Raw genomic sequence first — 13,886 nt, forward strand, 5'->3', positions numbered from 1 at the left:
TTGCGCGCGGCCTCTCCAGCCTCTTTGTCCCGCCGCAAACTGTCCGAACACTTTTGTTGCCTTGCCTTCAGCAGTACCAGAGGATTGTCTGGGAGTGAGGAGAAGCTTGACAATAAATGCATTGGAGAGCTTTGAGCAATGGAACAGCGCATGTGTAAACGGAAGACGCGTGTGATGGCCAGCGTGGTGCCAACATTGTTGTGACCAGAAGACCACCTGCGCTTCAAGCGTGTAGTCGCGTTCAGCATTCACGTGAATGGGGACTTCTATGATGTTTCAGGCGTTTTTACTGGGGTCTTGTTGCGTGCAGCTGTTGCTGGCGAGCGCGTCTTGGAAGAAACGTATTTGCCTCCCACACAAGATCAGCAGCGGCGCTTGACATGTCCTAAATATTGTCATTGTTGACAATGCGGATGGCAGTGTTGTGCTGTCAGGACTTTGCCTGCGGATGTTAAAGGTGATGGAAGCACCCATCGCCTCCATGAGACGATTAGTTGCGCATGTTTTCCTGCGCAGAAATCAAGACAGCAGACCAGCATTGATGTTAGCCGAAAGCCTACAAGTGTCACGAGTGATCAGTCGTCGACAGTTAGTCGTCGGCAACAAATTTCTGAAGGTGATCAGAAAGCATTGGCACTGAACTCGCCGAGATGGATCACGAAAAAAAATTGCAGACGGTTTGCATGTCATTCAAGAGATGGACCCTCAGCTACTATGCTGGGCCCCGCCATTTGAAGGAAGGGAACAAAATGAAGAGCGTAATTGACGTTTTTTCAACTGGAAGAGAAGAAAGATTCTTCAGTCGAAGTTGTGAAGCTTCGACCCTTTCTTACCTGACACCGCCCTCGGAGCCACCTTATTCTTCTAATGCTGTGTGGCTTCGGCCAAGTGCTGATGGTCACCGTCGGTCTTCTCTTCTTTTTTCTTTGCTTGTTCACATTGTCGAGTGCTTTGCGCTTCTTTGCGTTGAGCATTCAACTTGAGTTTGTTTTGTCGATATTGGCTCTTTGTCCGCTTTTCTCTCTTATTCACGAACGTGCCGCTCGTGACCACAGAGTGGTCTGTTCTGAAATTTGTGGTTTTCTTTTTGGAGTTTTTGCTCGGTTGTGTTACGATCCTTGATCTGCCAGTCTTGTTTCTGACGTCTTTCACTCTTGCGAGCAAAAATGCACGCTGAGAAGTGCTCTCTCGGTGCAATGATCCCTCCGATGATGACACTTAGCAGCTCTCCTCACTTTGGACAAGCCAGCCGCATGCGATGTTCTGAAGAAATGAGAGGCAAAGACAGCAATTTTTCGACATTGCCTCGCGCCGTCGAAAATTTCCCCGAGGACACTTTGCGCGTACCTTCACATCAGGAAAACATTTTCTTTCCCTACATGATGGCGACAATACAAGTTTTTTGAGGCCTTGAAACTAGAAGATGAGCGATCGCAATGGATCAAAAATGTACCTCAGCGCCATGAAAGATAGATAGAAGATCTGTCAAAAATATAGTACTTGTTATGATAGGACGCCACCAAATAATACTGTCCAATTGAAACAGGACATACAAGCCGCACGTCAAATGGGGTGAAAAAATGATGTGTCAAAAGAAGCCGTCAAGAACAGCGAAGAATGTCTTATGTATCACGCGCTTAGTCACTAGCCAACAAAATGACTGATGCCAGCCGGCAAAGCGCCGAGCCCGCATGTCGTGTGCAATGCAGACCTGTCTCCGAGTCGCAGCAGAAAGAGCTGGTACAAAATGAGCCGCATAGCCGTACTGCATGACGCGCTGCCCCGGAGAGTGCTTATTCGTCTCTTTCGTCTTCGAAAGGCATACTCGTTTCGTCAGCGATTCTTTTATTCGATAGAGCACAGCATCGGAGTGCTTTTGGACAAGATAGGCCCGACGCCGCGTGTAAGCAATTTCTAGCCACTTGATTTTGGTCTTGAAACTGCACCTCACAAGGATGTGCTAAGATGCGCCTTGAGCCGGAATGACACGAAGCAACGCTAGGAATCACCATTGGGCAGATGATAGCTCGCCTTCACACCTGAACGAGGTGGCAACAAATTGAGCGCGAGCGAGCAATGTGATGGTTTTGCCAAGTCCGCCTCAAACATGGATGTGTTGGTACACGGCGAAAGTATAAGATTGTACAAAGCATTGCGCGACGCGTCTTTCCATACCCACGAGGCAAGAGCAGAGGCTTCAGCCGCGGGCCAGACGAGCTGCAAGCTCTTCAGGCTGCCCAGAAACCGTGGATGCAGAATACCCAAAGAGCACACTAAGCGTCAGGATCAGGCACATCGAGACCTGCTGCGCGTGCCTTGCGAAGGGTCGTTCGTGCTTGCAAGAGCATGGGAGTGTCAATCATGATGGTGGACCCATCTTTCTCTTTCAGACCCACTGCCCCCGCGCCTGCTGCGATGGACGACTCATAAGCCTCCTGAATGCGCGTGGCACGTTCGATATCTGTGGCGAAGAAATGCTTTGAGCAGCTAGCAGACGATGCGGATTGGACTAGTGACACGGCTGATCGACGGCTCACCCTCTTCGCTTGGCAGAAATGCTTTCTGAATGGCCTTGACCTGAGAGGGATGAATAGCTTGCTTACCGTCCATGCCGATCGAACGGCCTTCCAACGATTCCTCGCGAAGATACTCTTCGTCTTTGTAGTCGATGCACACCCTATGGAAGCGTGGAAGCAAGCGTCAGAGACTGGCTTGCGTTTCAACATCCTCTTTGTGTGCCCTCACATATCCTTACGAGCGCACCGCGGGCCACGTGACAGGGGCAGTAGAGAGGCATGTCAGATGATGAGGAAGGACGACAGCTACGAGAGAAGAGGAGTCCATCTTGGAGACTCACGATCGCTGCGAGGCCATGCGCCTTTGCGATTGTGGCCATGTGCGCTCTGGGGAACAGCAATTCCTTTCTGGAGCGGCTCCTCTGGATGCCGCTAGCCGCGCAGTAGTCTTCACTGGAAGAAGGAGGGAGGGGGCAGCATGGAGAATGATGAAGAGATGTGGCGCTGTCAGCGCGGCTGTGCAGTCAGCCCCCACCACGACTCGAGCCCGCGTTTGAGCTCACCTGGCGAACAAGAGGGCAGCAATGCCCTCCTCATGAAAAAGAGGATACACTTCGCCTATGAAAGGCTTACCATCGGCTTCATAGAAATTGCGCAGCAGCGAGTCCATCCTCATCAGAGAGCCGGGTGACTCTACAGAGAGAATGATCTGGAGTCTAGGTAGGCTGTGTGACGCGGGAGGTTGGCAAAGGTCAGGCCAGGTGGTGAAGCAGAGGTTAGGTGAGGTGAGGTGAGCCCTGCCCCCCGTCTGCAATTGACATTCTTCTTCACGGGATGGTGCCGATGGCTGCGACACGCGACTCACTGCTTTGGACGCAGATCGAGTGCCTTCTGCGACACCTCGCAGATGTCAAAGAGCCACTCGACCTTTGGGATCACGATGGTCTGTGTGCATTTGCGTTTGCGTCAGAGGGATGAAGGGCCATGATGGATAGCGCTTGCCTTGTGCTGAGCAAAGACTCACATCGAGACCGGGACAGGGCAGAATGGCTTGCAGATCCTTTTCCGATTCCTTGCGCGCTCCGAGGACAGAGTTGATGCGGACAGCCTTTTCTTGCGCTTGTCCGCAAGGCTGTGCGATTGTGATTGTGATTGTGATTGTGATTGTGATTGTGATTGTGATTGTAAGTCAGAGTGAAAGGCGTGTGTCACAGGCAGCATCCACGACGACGCATGGCATACAAGCACACGCACACGCACACGCACACGCACGCAGACCCACGCTGCGAACGACGACTCACGCCTTGCAAAGCCTTTGCCACGATTCTCCTGGCCTCCTCCTTCGCTTCGGGAGCCACGCTGTCCTCGAGATCGAAGATGATGGTGTCTGCCTGCGACGATGCTGCCTTGTCCACCATCTTCTGCGAGCTGCCAGGCACGTACAGCAGAGCCAAGCGTTGACGCGGCGCTGGCCATTCTTCCGGCCATTCTGGCGGCGATTCTGGAGGCGATTCTGGCGGCCATTTCGGATCGTACGCGGCATTCTTTGCAGCAGCAGCAGCATCACTATCACCATCCTTCCCCTCGCCTTGGCTGATGCTTCGATGTTGCGAGAGGCGCGGGACGGCGCTGCTGCATGCACCAAGGGGCTGTCGTCGCAGTCGCAGCGCATCGCGAGGCAATGAGAGGGTGCGAGGCTGAGGCTGATGCATCGCGGTGCTGCTCACGCAGCCACGCGGTGAGGTGACTGAGCTGCTCATCCTCGTCCCCACGGCGCCCTGCCATGAAACGACGGAGGGCGCCATGCGCTGCTGAGCTGCTGCTGCAGCACCAAGAGTCGCAGTGACCCATGTGCGCGTGGGCGTGAGCGTGAGCGTGCGCGGGGAGAGGCGGGACAGCATCGTTGTTCACGATTGTCATCAACTCGAAGCTCTCCTCGGGGGTCGCTATTGGCAGATGATGAATGTGATCGACGCAGTAGGGAGAAGAATCACGAACCGCGAATGTTGGTGCGATGAAAGACGAGGATGAGGATGCGGGTGCGGGTGCGGGTGTTGGGCGATGCAGGCACAGCGCGTAGATACACACGCCCACGCGCGCCGGTCGAGTCGAGTGTGGAGGCAGCAGCAGCAGCAGTCACGAGTCACGCGTAGCATCCGGCGGCATGTCGGGCGTGCACGAGCCACGCGTGGGCAAGTCGTGGATCTTGAGAGTCAAGAGTGCGACTATGAAAGGGCGCGCTAATCGTGATTCACGATTACAACTCACGTGACTCACATGTAAGATTTGAATGCGAATCACGAATGCGAATCTTGAATCAATGCATGCATGCACTTTGGCCAGGAAGCATTGACATTCACGGGATTCAAATTCAAATCAGGCGAGGGGCCCAAGGTCAGGCTCATGCCGTTCCCTTCACCATTCGTCTTCTCTACCACCCAGCCGCCATCACCGCCATCACCGCCATCACCGCCATCACCGCCATCACCATCTCCATGCTCCACAATCCAATCTCCCCCCCCTTACCAGTCATCCAGTCGACAAACCCTTACCCACACCCACACGCATGCCCTCCTCCACCGCTCACCCGCATCATCGCAATCACGCCCAGTCCCCCTGCTACATCCTGCGCCATCACGCACCTCATCCCATCACATCCACTCATCACGTCCGCGACCTGCTCTTGGCGGGTGACGATGCAGGTCGCGTCAGCCTGACGCGCATCAGTCATGCCAGCCCCGTTCATCAGTGGCATGCTCACTGTGACCAGCAAGGTGCAGCTAATGGTGCTGCCATCCTGGGCGTCAAGCTGTGGTTCGCAGCAGCAGCAGCAGCAGCAGCAGCAGCAGCAGCAGCAGTGCGCGAGGAGGGAGCAAGCGCAAAGCAGCACAGCAGCGACGCAGACGTCGACGTCGACGTCGACGTGAGGGCAGTGACGTGAGCACGGGCGCGGGCGCGGGCGCGTCCGCGCGCTACAAGAAGCAGAGCCGCCTGCCGCAATTCATCGCTCAAGCTGACACATGGCTGCACATCCACCAACACACACACACACACACACACACACACCCCAACACACACACGTTTGCCCACTCTCACAGCCACGCTCGGGACAATACGCTCAAAGTGTGGCAGTTGCCATCCACGTCGCGCAGACAGCTCAGTGAGCAGCACGCGCAGGCGATCCATGGCGCGCAGAGTGAGCAGCAGCAGCCTGCGCTCTTACTCAAGCTGGACGTCAATTCCGTCAACTTTTGCGCATTCGCCCTTCTCCCTCTCCCTTTCGACGCGCTGCAGCGATGGCAGCGTAGTGCTGGATCGAGCGATGTGAGCGTGCACCTTGCGCACCCTCAAGCCTTGATAGCCGTACCGAATACCGTGGAAGCTGCTTGGGTGAGCTGGGGAAATAGCTGCGCTTTCCATCGCCCATGCTCATTCGCTCGTGTGCCCCTTCTCTGTGTGGAGATTGATGTGTATCACCTGCCCACTTGTAGACGAATCGTCGCAGCGATTGGCTCGCCGCCTCTCGATGAGGTCAAACGGCCAGCAAAAGATCGACCGGGTCAGTGAGGCTCATGCGAGATGCACAGCGGTTCTCAAAGTCGCTAATCTTGCCCTTCCCATACTCGTCTCCTCTCCCAGGCATCGTCATGTCACTTCAGCTGTTCAGCCTCGATCACACCTCACCCAACTTTAGTCTCTTGGCAGGCTATGAGGATGGCCGGGTTGCGCTCTGGCACATGCATCACCGCTCATCTAGCACAACCAGTCCCACCACCTCAAGTCCCTCCGATCACCTCTGGTGGAAGCTGGCGTGGCAGGAGAAAGCGCACGTCGAAGCGGGTAGGTCGCGCTCTTAGCGTATCACAGCTTTCATGACGATTTAATTTTCATGCGCGTTCTCGTCCCACCAGTCATGGCAGTGAGCGCATCCTCGAGTCGCGCCTTTGCCGTGAGCGTAGGGGCGGATTCGCGAGTCGTCAAGTACTGCTTGGACAGCGGCGCGCACGCAATGCCAGACTCAGAGGCATCGCGGCAAGCAGCTGCTGCCGATGGTGGGCCTGTTGACCCTCATGCTTCGCCATTGGTCAAGAAGACGAAGCAGCAGGGTCGAGCGTCTGTGGACATCTCACGAGATGCGCGCATCGTCGCTACTGGAGGTTGGGATGGAGTGTAAGTCGTTTGGACCGGCTCAGTCCCCCTCTGTCCCGCCCTTTTGCTTACTTTCAAACACGATCCGGTGACACTGGCTGGGCTTGCAGAGTACGACTGTACGCCGCGTATGACTTGGTTGAACTCGGAGCGCTGCGGTATCACAAGAACACGGTCCAGTCTCTCGCTTTTGCGTCTGTCGAAGAAACTTCTGCCCCACGCAAAGCGCGTGTCAGAGAGGGCGATGACAGGGTGTGGGAGAATGCAGACGAGTCGGACGCCTCCTCCTCCTCCTCCTCCTTCACTTCTTCCGACGAAGACTTGCAGCATTCGCGCATCAAGCATGATCTAATAGCTGCTGGCGCCGACGGCAGAATGTCACTTTGGGATCTGGGCGACTTTGGTTTCAAGTAGAGTAGTTGAGCTTGGCTTTCATTTGCGTTCACTAGTAGCCTGTATATTACACAAACATTCAATAGCGAAGCTTGATAGTCTCGCCATCTGAAGCATTGTTGCGGTATCATTTCGACGAGCGCAACATGGTTCAGTCTAGATCGTCCAGCTCTAAAGAGCCAGGCATCCGTCTGCTGGTGCTCTCGCTGCCCGTTGTGCGACCTGGAGCGACAGTCTCTCCCCTAGCTCTGCGCTCGGCAGCAGTCCTCATACGTTCTCTTCTGCGCTCCGGCGTATCTTGCTCCACCTCCTCGTCCGTATCATCGCCTTGCACTCCTAGCCCATCATGAGCAGCTCTAGACGCTGAAGCTACAGATGAAGTAGCATCAGACGCAGTGGACGTCGCTGCTGCCGCTTCGCCCGATGCCGAGGGGCTCGTCTCGCCCGTGATGCTGATGCGGCAGACTGGACAAGTGCCCGACTTTGCTAGCCAGGGAAGGAGGCAGGAGGAGTGGTAGAGGTGCCTACATGGCACTGTCGCATGCAAAAGAGGGTCATCAGCGGACAGCACACGCACACACGTCTGACCAGTGAGTCATACTTACTCATCACCAGCTCCTCTTCCTGCGCATCAGAGTCAGTAGGCGTCATGTCCGGCGGGTCATCATCTTGTGAAAGTTGCGTCCCTTCCGCTTTGGCCTTCCCGCTAGCATGACCTGCTTGCGCGTCGGGCTCGTCAGCTCGTGAGGCCTCTGCGTCTGTAGTGGGCATAAAGTCGTCCATACAAGTGGGACACTCGACATTGCGGGCTTTGGCTGTGAAGAGCGCGTGCGGTACTCAGCGATCGGCTCGTACGACTTGCCAACAACACAAATGTGCTCACCTTTCCAAGCCAGCTCGTGCCTCTTGAACCTGGCCAGCTTTGCGATCTGCTCTTCATTTGCGGCAGGTGGAGCGGAACTTTGGCCCATGCCTTGCGTCTGGTTCATGAGCTCGGTGATGACATTGTCCAAACCTCCTTGTCCAAAGACGTAATCCCCCGCTCTCCCATTACCCCCCAGTGCGCCAGTCAGCAGATCCGCAATACCTCCGCCCATTCCAGGACCCAGAATGTTGCTAAAGACGTGTCGAAGAGCTGCCAATTCTGGGGGTGCACCAGCAGAGGTGTCGTCTTCTTGGCCTGCTGCATTATTTGGCCGGCCTCGATTGTCGTGATTGAATCGTCTCCCGTCAGCAGCTGCTCCGAAGCCACCCATGCCATCGTCGAATGGCAATTCATCGTCCGGATCGGCATCCGCAGGTCTGGATGGCGTGGTCTCCATCGTCCAAGGATCCGCATTGCCCTCTGAGGGCGAATCAGCAAAAGAGCGCATCAAGCTGGGTGCAGAAAAGAGGACGGGCTAAGCGGAGGCAATCTGCTGCCAGCTTGAACGCGGTCGATGACTTACTCTGCCAATGTTTGAGGCTGATCGGTGTCATTCGCTGCACTTGTCCTCTGCGGCCTGGGCTGAGTGGAAGATGAGCCCTGTCTGAGACCAGAAGGTGTCTGAATGGACCATGAAAAGTTAAAGGAGCTGCTGCTGCTGCTGCTGCTGCTCCCATTATTTCCCTCCCTCCCCTGGCTGCCATTCCCGCCACTGCGATCATCTCGAGCCGCGCGGTCTGGCTGTAGGCTGGGAGGATTGTTCGCGCCTGTAGCCGCACCTAACAGCTGACCGATCAACCCACTCCATCCTCCCATGCCTGCCTCCGCACCCGCACCCGCACCCGCACCCGGTAATGTGCCCCTCGAACCACCTCCTATCAACTGTTCCGTACCGCCGGGACCGCGCAAAAGCCAAGGTGCATCGATGTTTTCCTGCGCGTGAGGATCTGGAAAGGTAACATCGTCTGCGGATGGATCTCCAACAATCTGATGCAAAGAGAGTCGTGATGCGAGCAAAAAGTCGAGTCAGTGGTACGTTGCAAAAGGAAGAGAGAGAGAGTGGGTGTGTGTGTGTGTGTGTGTGTGCGTGGAGACGCATCGTCGGCGCTTGTGCCTCGCTCGAACTGACCTCTTCGATGAAGCCGCCGTTGCACCTGGGACAAGCGGGATGAGGCGTCCTCAAAGGTCTGATCTCCATTCTACACTCGTGGCACCACATCCACTCCGGATCGCCATGACTCGTGGCGGAGCCCGCTTGTCCGATGCCAGTCGCGCTGGCGCTCGAACTCGTCGTTGCTGCTGATTCGTCTGCCCGGCTGCTGGGCAGAGCCGTTGGGGGCGTATCGGATGACATGATGGGGATGAGGATGGGGAGAGATGCTGCCTGGCCTGTTTCAGGTCAAGGGTTCGTTCGGGCGGCGTCGCGATGAGTGGCCGGCTTCAGGAAGCTCGAGATGTGGTCGACGTGTAAGAAGGGGAAGGAAGATGGATGGCGCAAGCAAAGCAAGCGTCACTGGTGACGTTGTGAGAGGGCCCAGCCGAGTGCAAGTCAAGTCAACTACGACTACAACCCGTTGTGACTGAACTGCTCTCCGCTCCCTTCTCCACCATTCCATCTCCTGCTCGCTCGCTCGCTCCCGTTGCCGGGTTTCACGCAGAGCAGACCCCGCGCGTCACTTGATTCGTGATTAGTCGCTATACCTATAGCAGTGGCTGTGCGCCCGGCCGCCCGCCCCGCCCCCCAATGCGTGCGTGCGCGCAGTCAACCCGACGCGGGTAATTGCGCGGCTGATGAGCAATCAAGTCGAGTCGTGTGAGTTCCACGCGCGCGCACTACACGGGGACGTGCCCGCATGCGTATGCAGCCGCGAGCACTCAGCTCACAGCTATAGGCGGACGTGGAGGGTGAAGCGAGTTGGGCTTGGACGTGTGCACGCAGAGATGCTGGAGGGCAATGGTCCATCTTATCTGCACACCTCCAAATCGCGCAAGAGTTCACACATGGCATGCAGCACAACCATGAATTCGTTTGGTGATTGCATTCGAACATACTTCGAGCGTCGCTTCTACAATTTCTCCGGATCACGAAGCAATCTTCTTCGACGACTTCAAAGTTGGCGCGCTTCAAGCAGCGAGAGCAAATGTACTGGTAGGCGCGAAAATCTGTTGGCCAGTGGCATGGGCCGTAGCCATGACGTCGTCCCCATCGATGCTCTGCACCGTCACCCTGGTGCCCTCGTTCGGACTAGCCAGAGCAAAGCACATTGCACCTCTATTGCGAGGCTGCTTGGCCCTCAGCTCATCCAATCCAAACGTCTCTCTGCTCTTGCTAGCCTCCTCCAGCGACACCACTGCCGTTCGGGCTGCATCGTCTATGCTCAATATCGCACCGTTCGACCCTGCATACGGGCCAGAGGTGACGATAACTTGAATGTCTGGGATCAGCTTGACCTGCACAGTTGCAGTCGTTCGTCCAGCACCACCAGAGTGCATTGTCGAGATGCCAGCCCCGGGCGTGGGTGCGTATGCCGCGCTCCAGTTGCCAGCTCCGGGAGTCGGCGCAGCCATTGGAGCGCCTCCAGGTGTCTGGGCAGAGTACATGCCGGGCGTCGCCCCAGGGGTAGGCGCGCCAGCGTAGGGTCCTGATCGCGGCTGTCCCGGCGTCGGGGCAGATGCAGCGGGAGTGGGTGCTCCTTGGTACGCGGCCCCATAGGCTGCCGGTGTCGGAGCAGTGTCCCTAGGCGTGTTGGCAGCAGCATACGGATTAGGCGTTGCGCTGCCAATCGGCCCGATGCTCGTCGAGCCTCCGTATGCCGGCGTACGATTGCCCGCTCCGTATGCAGGCGTACGACCTCCAGCACCGCCGTATGCGGGAGTCCGCCCGCCATCGGCGCCGCCGCCACCAAAATACGCCGGCGTCCTCCCGCCATCTCCAAAGCCGTAAGCCGGCGTCCTTCCACCATCTCCGTACGAGTAGGCCGGCGTCTTGTTGCCTGCACCGTATGCCGGCGTTTTGCCGCCCGAGTTGTAGGCCGGCGTCCGACTGCCTGCTGCTGCGCCTGCTCCGTAGGCGCTGTAGGGATTGCTGTTCGGACGAGCGCCAAAAGCACCTGCGCCCATAGTAGGTGGGCCTATCGGTGCGCCTGGTCTCGCACTGAGAGGTTTGCTCTTGCCGGTGATCGGACTGAAAGAGTCACCTCGGGCGTCAGCCGTGGGGTTTGCCAATAGGCATTCCATGCAAACTTACTCTTTTTCGATGAGCGAGGTCAATTCTATAGTCAGGATTTTGGGCATGGTATGAAGCTCGACTCGAGCCATCGGTCCGTTGGTGTCCTTGATGATTCCCCTGTAGGTCTTGTAGGCGCCCTTGGTGATCGCAACGGTCTTGCCCGCCAAAAAGTCCCTGCCGCCAGGCCTGCTAAAGCTCGAAAGGGCTCCACCACCACCTCCAGCTGTATTGGGAGATGCCATGGACAGAGCTGGATTTTGCTTGGATAGATCCAATTTTGGACCGGTGGTCGAGCTACGTGGAGCCTTTGGACGGAGCTTTCTTGCTCGAGACAGGAAGACTCCGCCGTTTTCGCGCAAGTCGCGATTGAATAGCCAGATGAGCATGGATTGATAGACGTGCAAGACCTGCCCATCGCGCTCCTATAAATGTCGATCCAATCTGTAAGCAGGCCGCAGAAAGCCCGAAGTACGGTACGCTTCTCACTCACATCCTGATCTATCTCCTTCATCGTGTCCCCTGCTCTGAATTCACTTCCCTCGGAATCGAGCGCGACAGCTCTTCCCGAATCTCTCTTCATGGTGATCTGATGAGCGAGTAGCGACCTGGTCTGGCCCAATTGATCCAGCACAGAGAAGCCGCCCTTTTCGATCTTGAAAATGACACCCGCAGTCTGCGCATCGAGCTGCACTAGATCGTGCAGATTGTAGCCTCCAACATTGGTGACGCCGCTCCCCACTTCGGCGGCCTCGTGTATATCCTTGGTGAATACGCTGACTTCCTCTAGCGACAGATCCGACAAGAAAATAGTGACGTTGTCTTCCACCTTGACTACCAGGCCAGTCTCGTCGGTATGCTTGCCCGCAATGACCTTGATGTGATCACCGGGCTGAAAGCGTTTCCTGGCATATTTCACCGGCACCTCGATGGTCTGATGGTCGAGATTGCCCGTGGTGTCTTTGATGGTGATGACATCGCCGTGCACCGTTTCGACGGTTCCCTCCAGGCCCGCTTGTTCTCCTTCGAACACTTCTACATGATCGCCACGTCGAAGCAGCTGCTCCGCTTTGGCTCGGGTGGCCTCTGCCAGCAGATCAAGCTCGGCAGCGTTCGTGGCCAGCCCAGCAGCGTCGCTGCCTCCTCGGAATCGCGTCACTTCATCCAGTGTTGGGTTGACGTCCTCGGTGATGAATGCAGAAATTCTCACATCTTCTTCGCAGTAGCCGCTCCTGTACGTCTTGCCTCTGAACACGAATGCTGAGCCTGTACGCAAGGGTCTGTCCCTGGCAGGCACCAGGCGAGAGATTTCGTCGTAATTGAAAAATTTGGCCGCCGGTCTATCCTTGACCATGGTGCTTCCAGCCGAACCCTTTTTGCGCTTGCGACCTTTGCTGTCGATGAACTCTCCCATCTCGACGGGGGAGAGATCGATGCGCGGAACAAACTTGACGCCAACTTCGAGGCCGCCCTCGAGCGTTTCAATGACCTGCGCCAAGTCTCCCGTATACCTTCCCCTCTTGAAACGCACCCAGCTGCCGACTTTGAGCTCCTTGACCACTTTGGTGATGCGGAGCATGGTGGCCATCTCTTCTACCGGCACTTGCGTCAGCGCAGTTGGCGCTCTGGCGTACACGCCGACGATCTCTTTGCAAGCTTCCACAACGGCCTCCTGGCTCCAAGCTTCGACGTACATGCGCTGCGGGATGCTGTCCTTGTAAAAAGTGCTCAGGATATCCAAAGGTCGACCTTGCGCTTCCCGCAACATAGCTTTGCGGATCATCGTCATTGTAATTTCGCGCTCGCGTCCGGCCTGAGAGAGCGAGCGTGCGCGTCAGCATGATTGGTGCGTCGCTGTCGTCTTCGTGCAAGCTGGTTGTGCGCGGATGGCTCACCTTGCACTTGACGGACCACAAGGGAGGATCCTTGCTGGAAGGCATGAGCATGCGCTGCGGTACTTGACTGTAATCCGACCTCTGCGATCTGGACTGCTTGTAGCGTTCATTAAAGCCCGCAGCGATCTCCTCGGCTGAGCGATCCTCCGCCTGACGTCTGGCCCTATCTAGCCTCTGATTGTCGGCTGCAGTCTGCCTCCTGCGGTCATCGTCGCCTTCCTCGTCGTCATCTTGATCGATGAAGCCGTCTGTGAGTGGCGTGCAGTGCGGGAATCGGGTCAGCGGTGCGGTGCACTGCAGAGCGCGTGGGTGGCATGTATGCGTGCTCACCTTCGCGAGCCAATTCAGCCTCATCCTCGTCCATATCCTCTTCATCATCGTCCACCTCTGCTTCGTCGTCCAAGAATCTGTTGCCTCCCTTGCGTCTCTTTTTCTTCTTTCTCCTCTCATGTCCCGCACCACTACGCGTCCTCGTCTCATCCTCCTCTTCGTCGTCCTCCTCGTCATCCTCTTCATCATCCTCTTCGTCCTCTTCGTCATCCTCCTCGTCCTCGGATGTGCCTCGACGAGCGCGTCTAGGCTCACGCCTATCCTCCTCCTCCTCCTCCTCGTCGGAATAGTTTCGCGGGCGATGCTGTGGTGATGCGGAGCGTGAGGACATGGTGGGCAGTGGATGGCACCGGAGGAGGGGGGGGGGGGGGGGGGGGGGGGGGGGGGGGGGGGGGGCGTGATGCAGGGGGGAGTGGAATCTGCGAGCCAACGACGCTGCTAAGTGCTGCGCG

The 13,886-nt window shown here is 56.8% G+C and overlaps 4 protein-coding genes across 4 annotated transcripts; 1 reads left to right on the plus strand and 3 right to left on the minus strand.

Annotated features, from left to right (window-relative positions):
* Window positions 1-1,970: 1,970 nt before the first annotated feature.
* IE81DRAFT_326886 (Phosphoenolpyruvate/pyruvate domain-containing protein) lies at window positions 1,971-4,544 on the minus strand. Its single transcript, XM_025514936.1, has 7 exons — window positions 3,818-4,544; window positions 3,541-3,648; window positions 3,382-3,461; window positions 3,080-3,241; window positions 2,857-2,969; window positions 2,538-2,681; window positions 1,971-2,461 (listed from the first exon to the last, which is right to left on the minus strand). The coding sequence occupies exons 1-7, from the start codon at window positions 4,415-4,417 to the stop codon at window positions 2,274-2,276; spliced, it is 1,395 nt and encodes a 464-aa protein (XP_025366245.1). The 5' UTR covers window positions 4,418-4,544; the 3' UTR covers window positions 1,971-2,273.
* A 396-nt stretch (window positions 4,545-4,940) lies between these two features.
* IE81DRAFT_343571 (hypothetical protein) lies at window positions 4,941-7,149 on the plus strand. The gene is made up of 6 exons (XM_025515745.1): window positions 4,941-5,453; window positions 5,615-5,906; window positions 5,979-6,075; window positions 6,156-6,356; window positions 6,428-6,686; window positions 6,776-7,149. The coding sequence occupies exons 1-6, from the start codon at window positions 5,083-5,085 to the stop codon at window positions 7,077-7,079; spliced, it is 1,524 nt and encodes a 507-aa protein (XP_025366246.1). The 5' UTR covers window positions 4,941-5,082; the 3' UTR covers window positions 7,080-7,149.
* IE81DRAFT_369373 (hypothetical protein) lies at window positions 7,073-9,670 on the minus strand. The gene is made up of 5 exons (XM_025517234.1): window positions 9,113-9,670; window positions 8,507-8,970; window positions 7,942-8,435; window positions 7,664-7,873; window positions 7,073-7,592 (listed from the first exon to the last, which is right to left on the minus strand). The coding sequence occupies exons 1-5, from the start codon at window positions 9,335-9,337 to the stop codon at window positions 7,210-7,212; spliced, it is 1,776 nt and encodes a 591-aa protein (XP_025366247.1). The 5' UTR covers window positions 9,338-9,670; the 3' UTR covers window positions 7,073-7,209.
* A 325-nt stretch (window positions 9,671-9,995) lies between these two features.
* Window positions 9,996-13,792, minus strand: IE81DRAFT_326892 (transcription elongation factor Spt5). Its single transcript, XM_025514937.1, has 5 exons — window positions 13,435-13,792; window positions 13,105-13,352; window positions 11,703-13,022; window positions 11,231-11,634; window positions 9,996-11,167 (listed from the first exon to the last, which is right to left on the minus strand). The coding sequence occupies exons 1-5, from the start codon at window positions 13,763-13,765 to the stop codon at window positions 10,108-10,110; spliced, it is 3,363 nt and encodes a 1,120-aa protein (XP_025366248.1). The 5' UTR covers window positions 13,766-13,792; the 3' UTR covers window positions 9,996-10,107.
* Window positions 13,793-13,886: the final 94 nt, after the last annotated feature.

This window comes from Ceraceosorus guamensis, assembly GCF_003144195.1.
Source record: "Ceraceosorus guamensis strain MCA 4658 unplaced genomic scaffold IE81scaffold_147, whole genome shotgun sequence".
In the NCBI taxonomy this organism is placed as follows: domain Eukaryota; kingdom Fungi; phylum Basidiomycota; class Exobasidiomycetes; order Ceraceosorales; family Ceraceosoraceae; genus Ceraceosorus; species Ceraceosorus guamensis.

Excerpts from the sequence above, each read along its gene's own strand:
- IE81DRAFT_326886 (XM_025514936.1), bottom strand. The coding sequence starts at position 4,417 with ATGCTGTCCCGCCTCTCCCCGCGCACGCTCACGCTCACGCCCACGCGC. Across the intron at positions 3,462-3,540 it reads TGCCCTGTCCCGGTCTCGAT|ACCATCGTGATCCCAAAGGT; the intron begins GTGAGTCTTTGC and ends AAATGCACACAG. Across the intron at positions 2,462-2,537 it reads ATTTCTGCCAAGCGAAGAGG|ATATCGAACGTGCCACGCGC; the intron begins GTGAGCCGTCGA and ends TCTTCGCCACAG.
- IE81DRAFT_343571 (XM_025515745.1), top strand. The coding sequence starts at position 5,083 with ATGCCCTCCTCCACCGCTCACCCGCATCATCGCAATCACGCCCAGTCC. Across the intron at positions 6,076-6,155 it reads GCCAGCAAAAGATCGACCGG|GCATCGTCATGTCACTTCAG; the intron begins GTCAGTGAGGCT and ends CTCCTCTCCCAG. Across the intron at positions 6,357-6,427 it reads GAAAGCGCACGTCGAAGCGG|TCATGGCAGTGAGCGCATCC; the intron begins GTAGGTCGCGCT and ends TCGTCCCACCAG.
- IE81DRAFT_369373 (XM_025517234.1), bottom strand. The coding sequence starts at position 9,337 with ATGTCATCCGATACGCCCCCAACGGCTCTGCCCAGCAGCCGGGCAGAC. Across the intron at positions 8,971-9,112 it reads ACGGCGGCTTCATCGAAGAG|ATTGTTGGAGATCCATCCGC; the intron begins GTCAGTTCGAGC and ends TCTTTGCATCAG. Across the intron at positions 8,436-8,506 it reads CAGCCTCAAACATTGGCAGA|CTTGATGCGCTCTTTTGCTG; the intron begins GTAAGTCATCGA and ends TTCTGCACCCAG.
- IE81DRAFT_326892 (XM_025514937.1), bottom strand. The coding sequence starts at position 13,765 with ATGTCCTCACGCTCCGCATCACCACAGCATCGCCCGCGAAACTATTCC. Across the intron at positions 13,023-13,104 it reads TGTGGTCCGTCAAGTGCAAG|GCCGGACGCGAGCGCGAAAT; the intron begins GTGAGCCATCCG and ends TCGCTCTCTCAG. Across the intron at positions 11,635-11,702 it reads TGAAGGAGATAGATCAGGAT|GAGCGCGATGGGCAGGTCTT; the intron begins GTGAGTGAGAAG and ends CGACATTTATAG.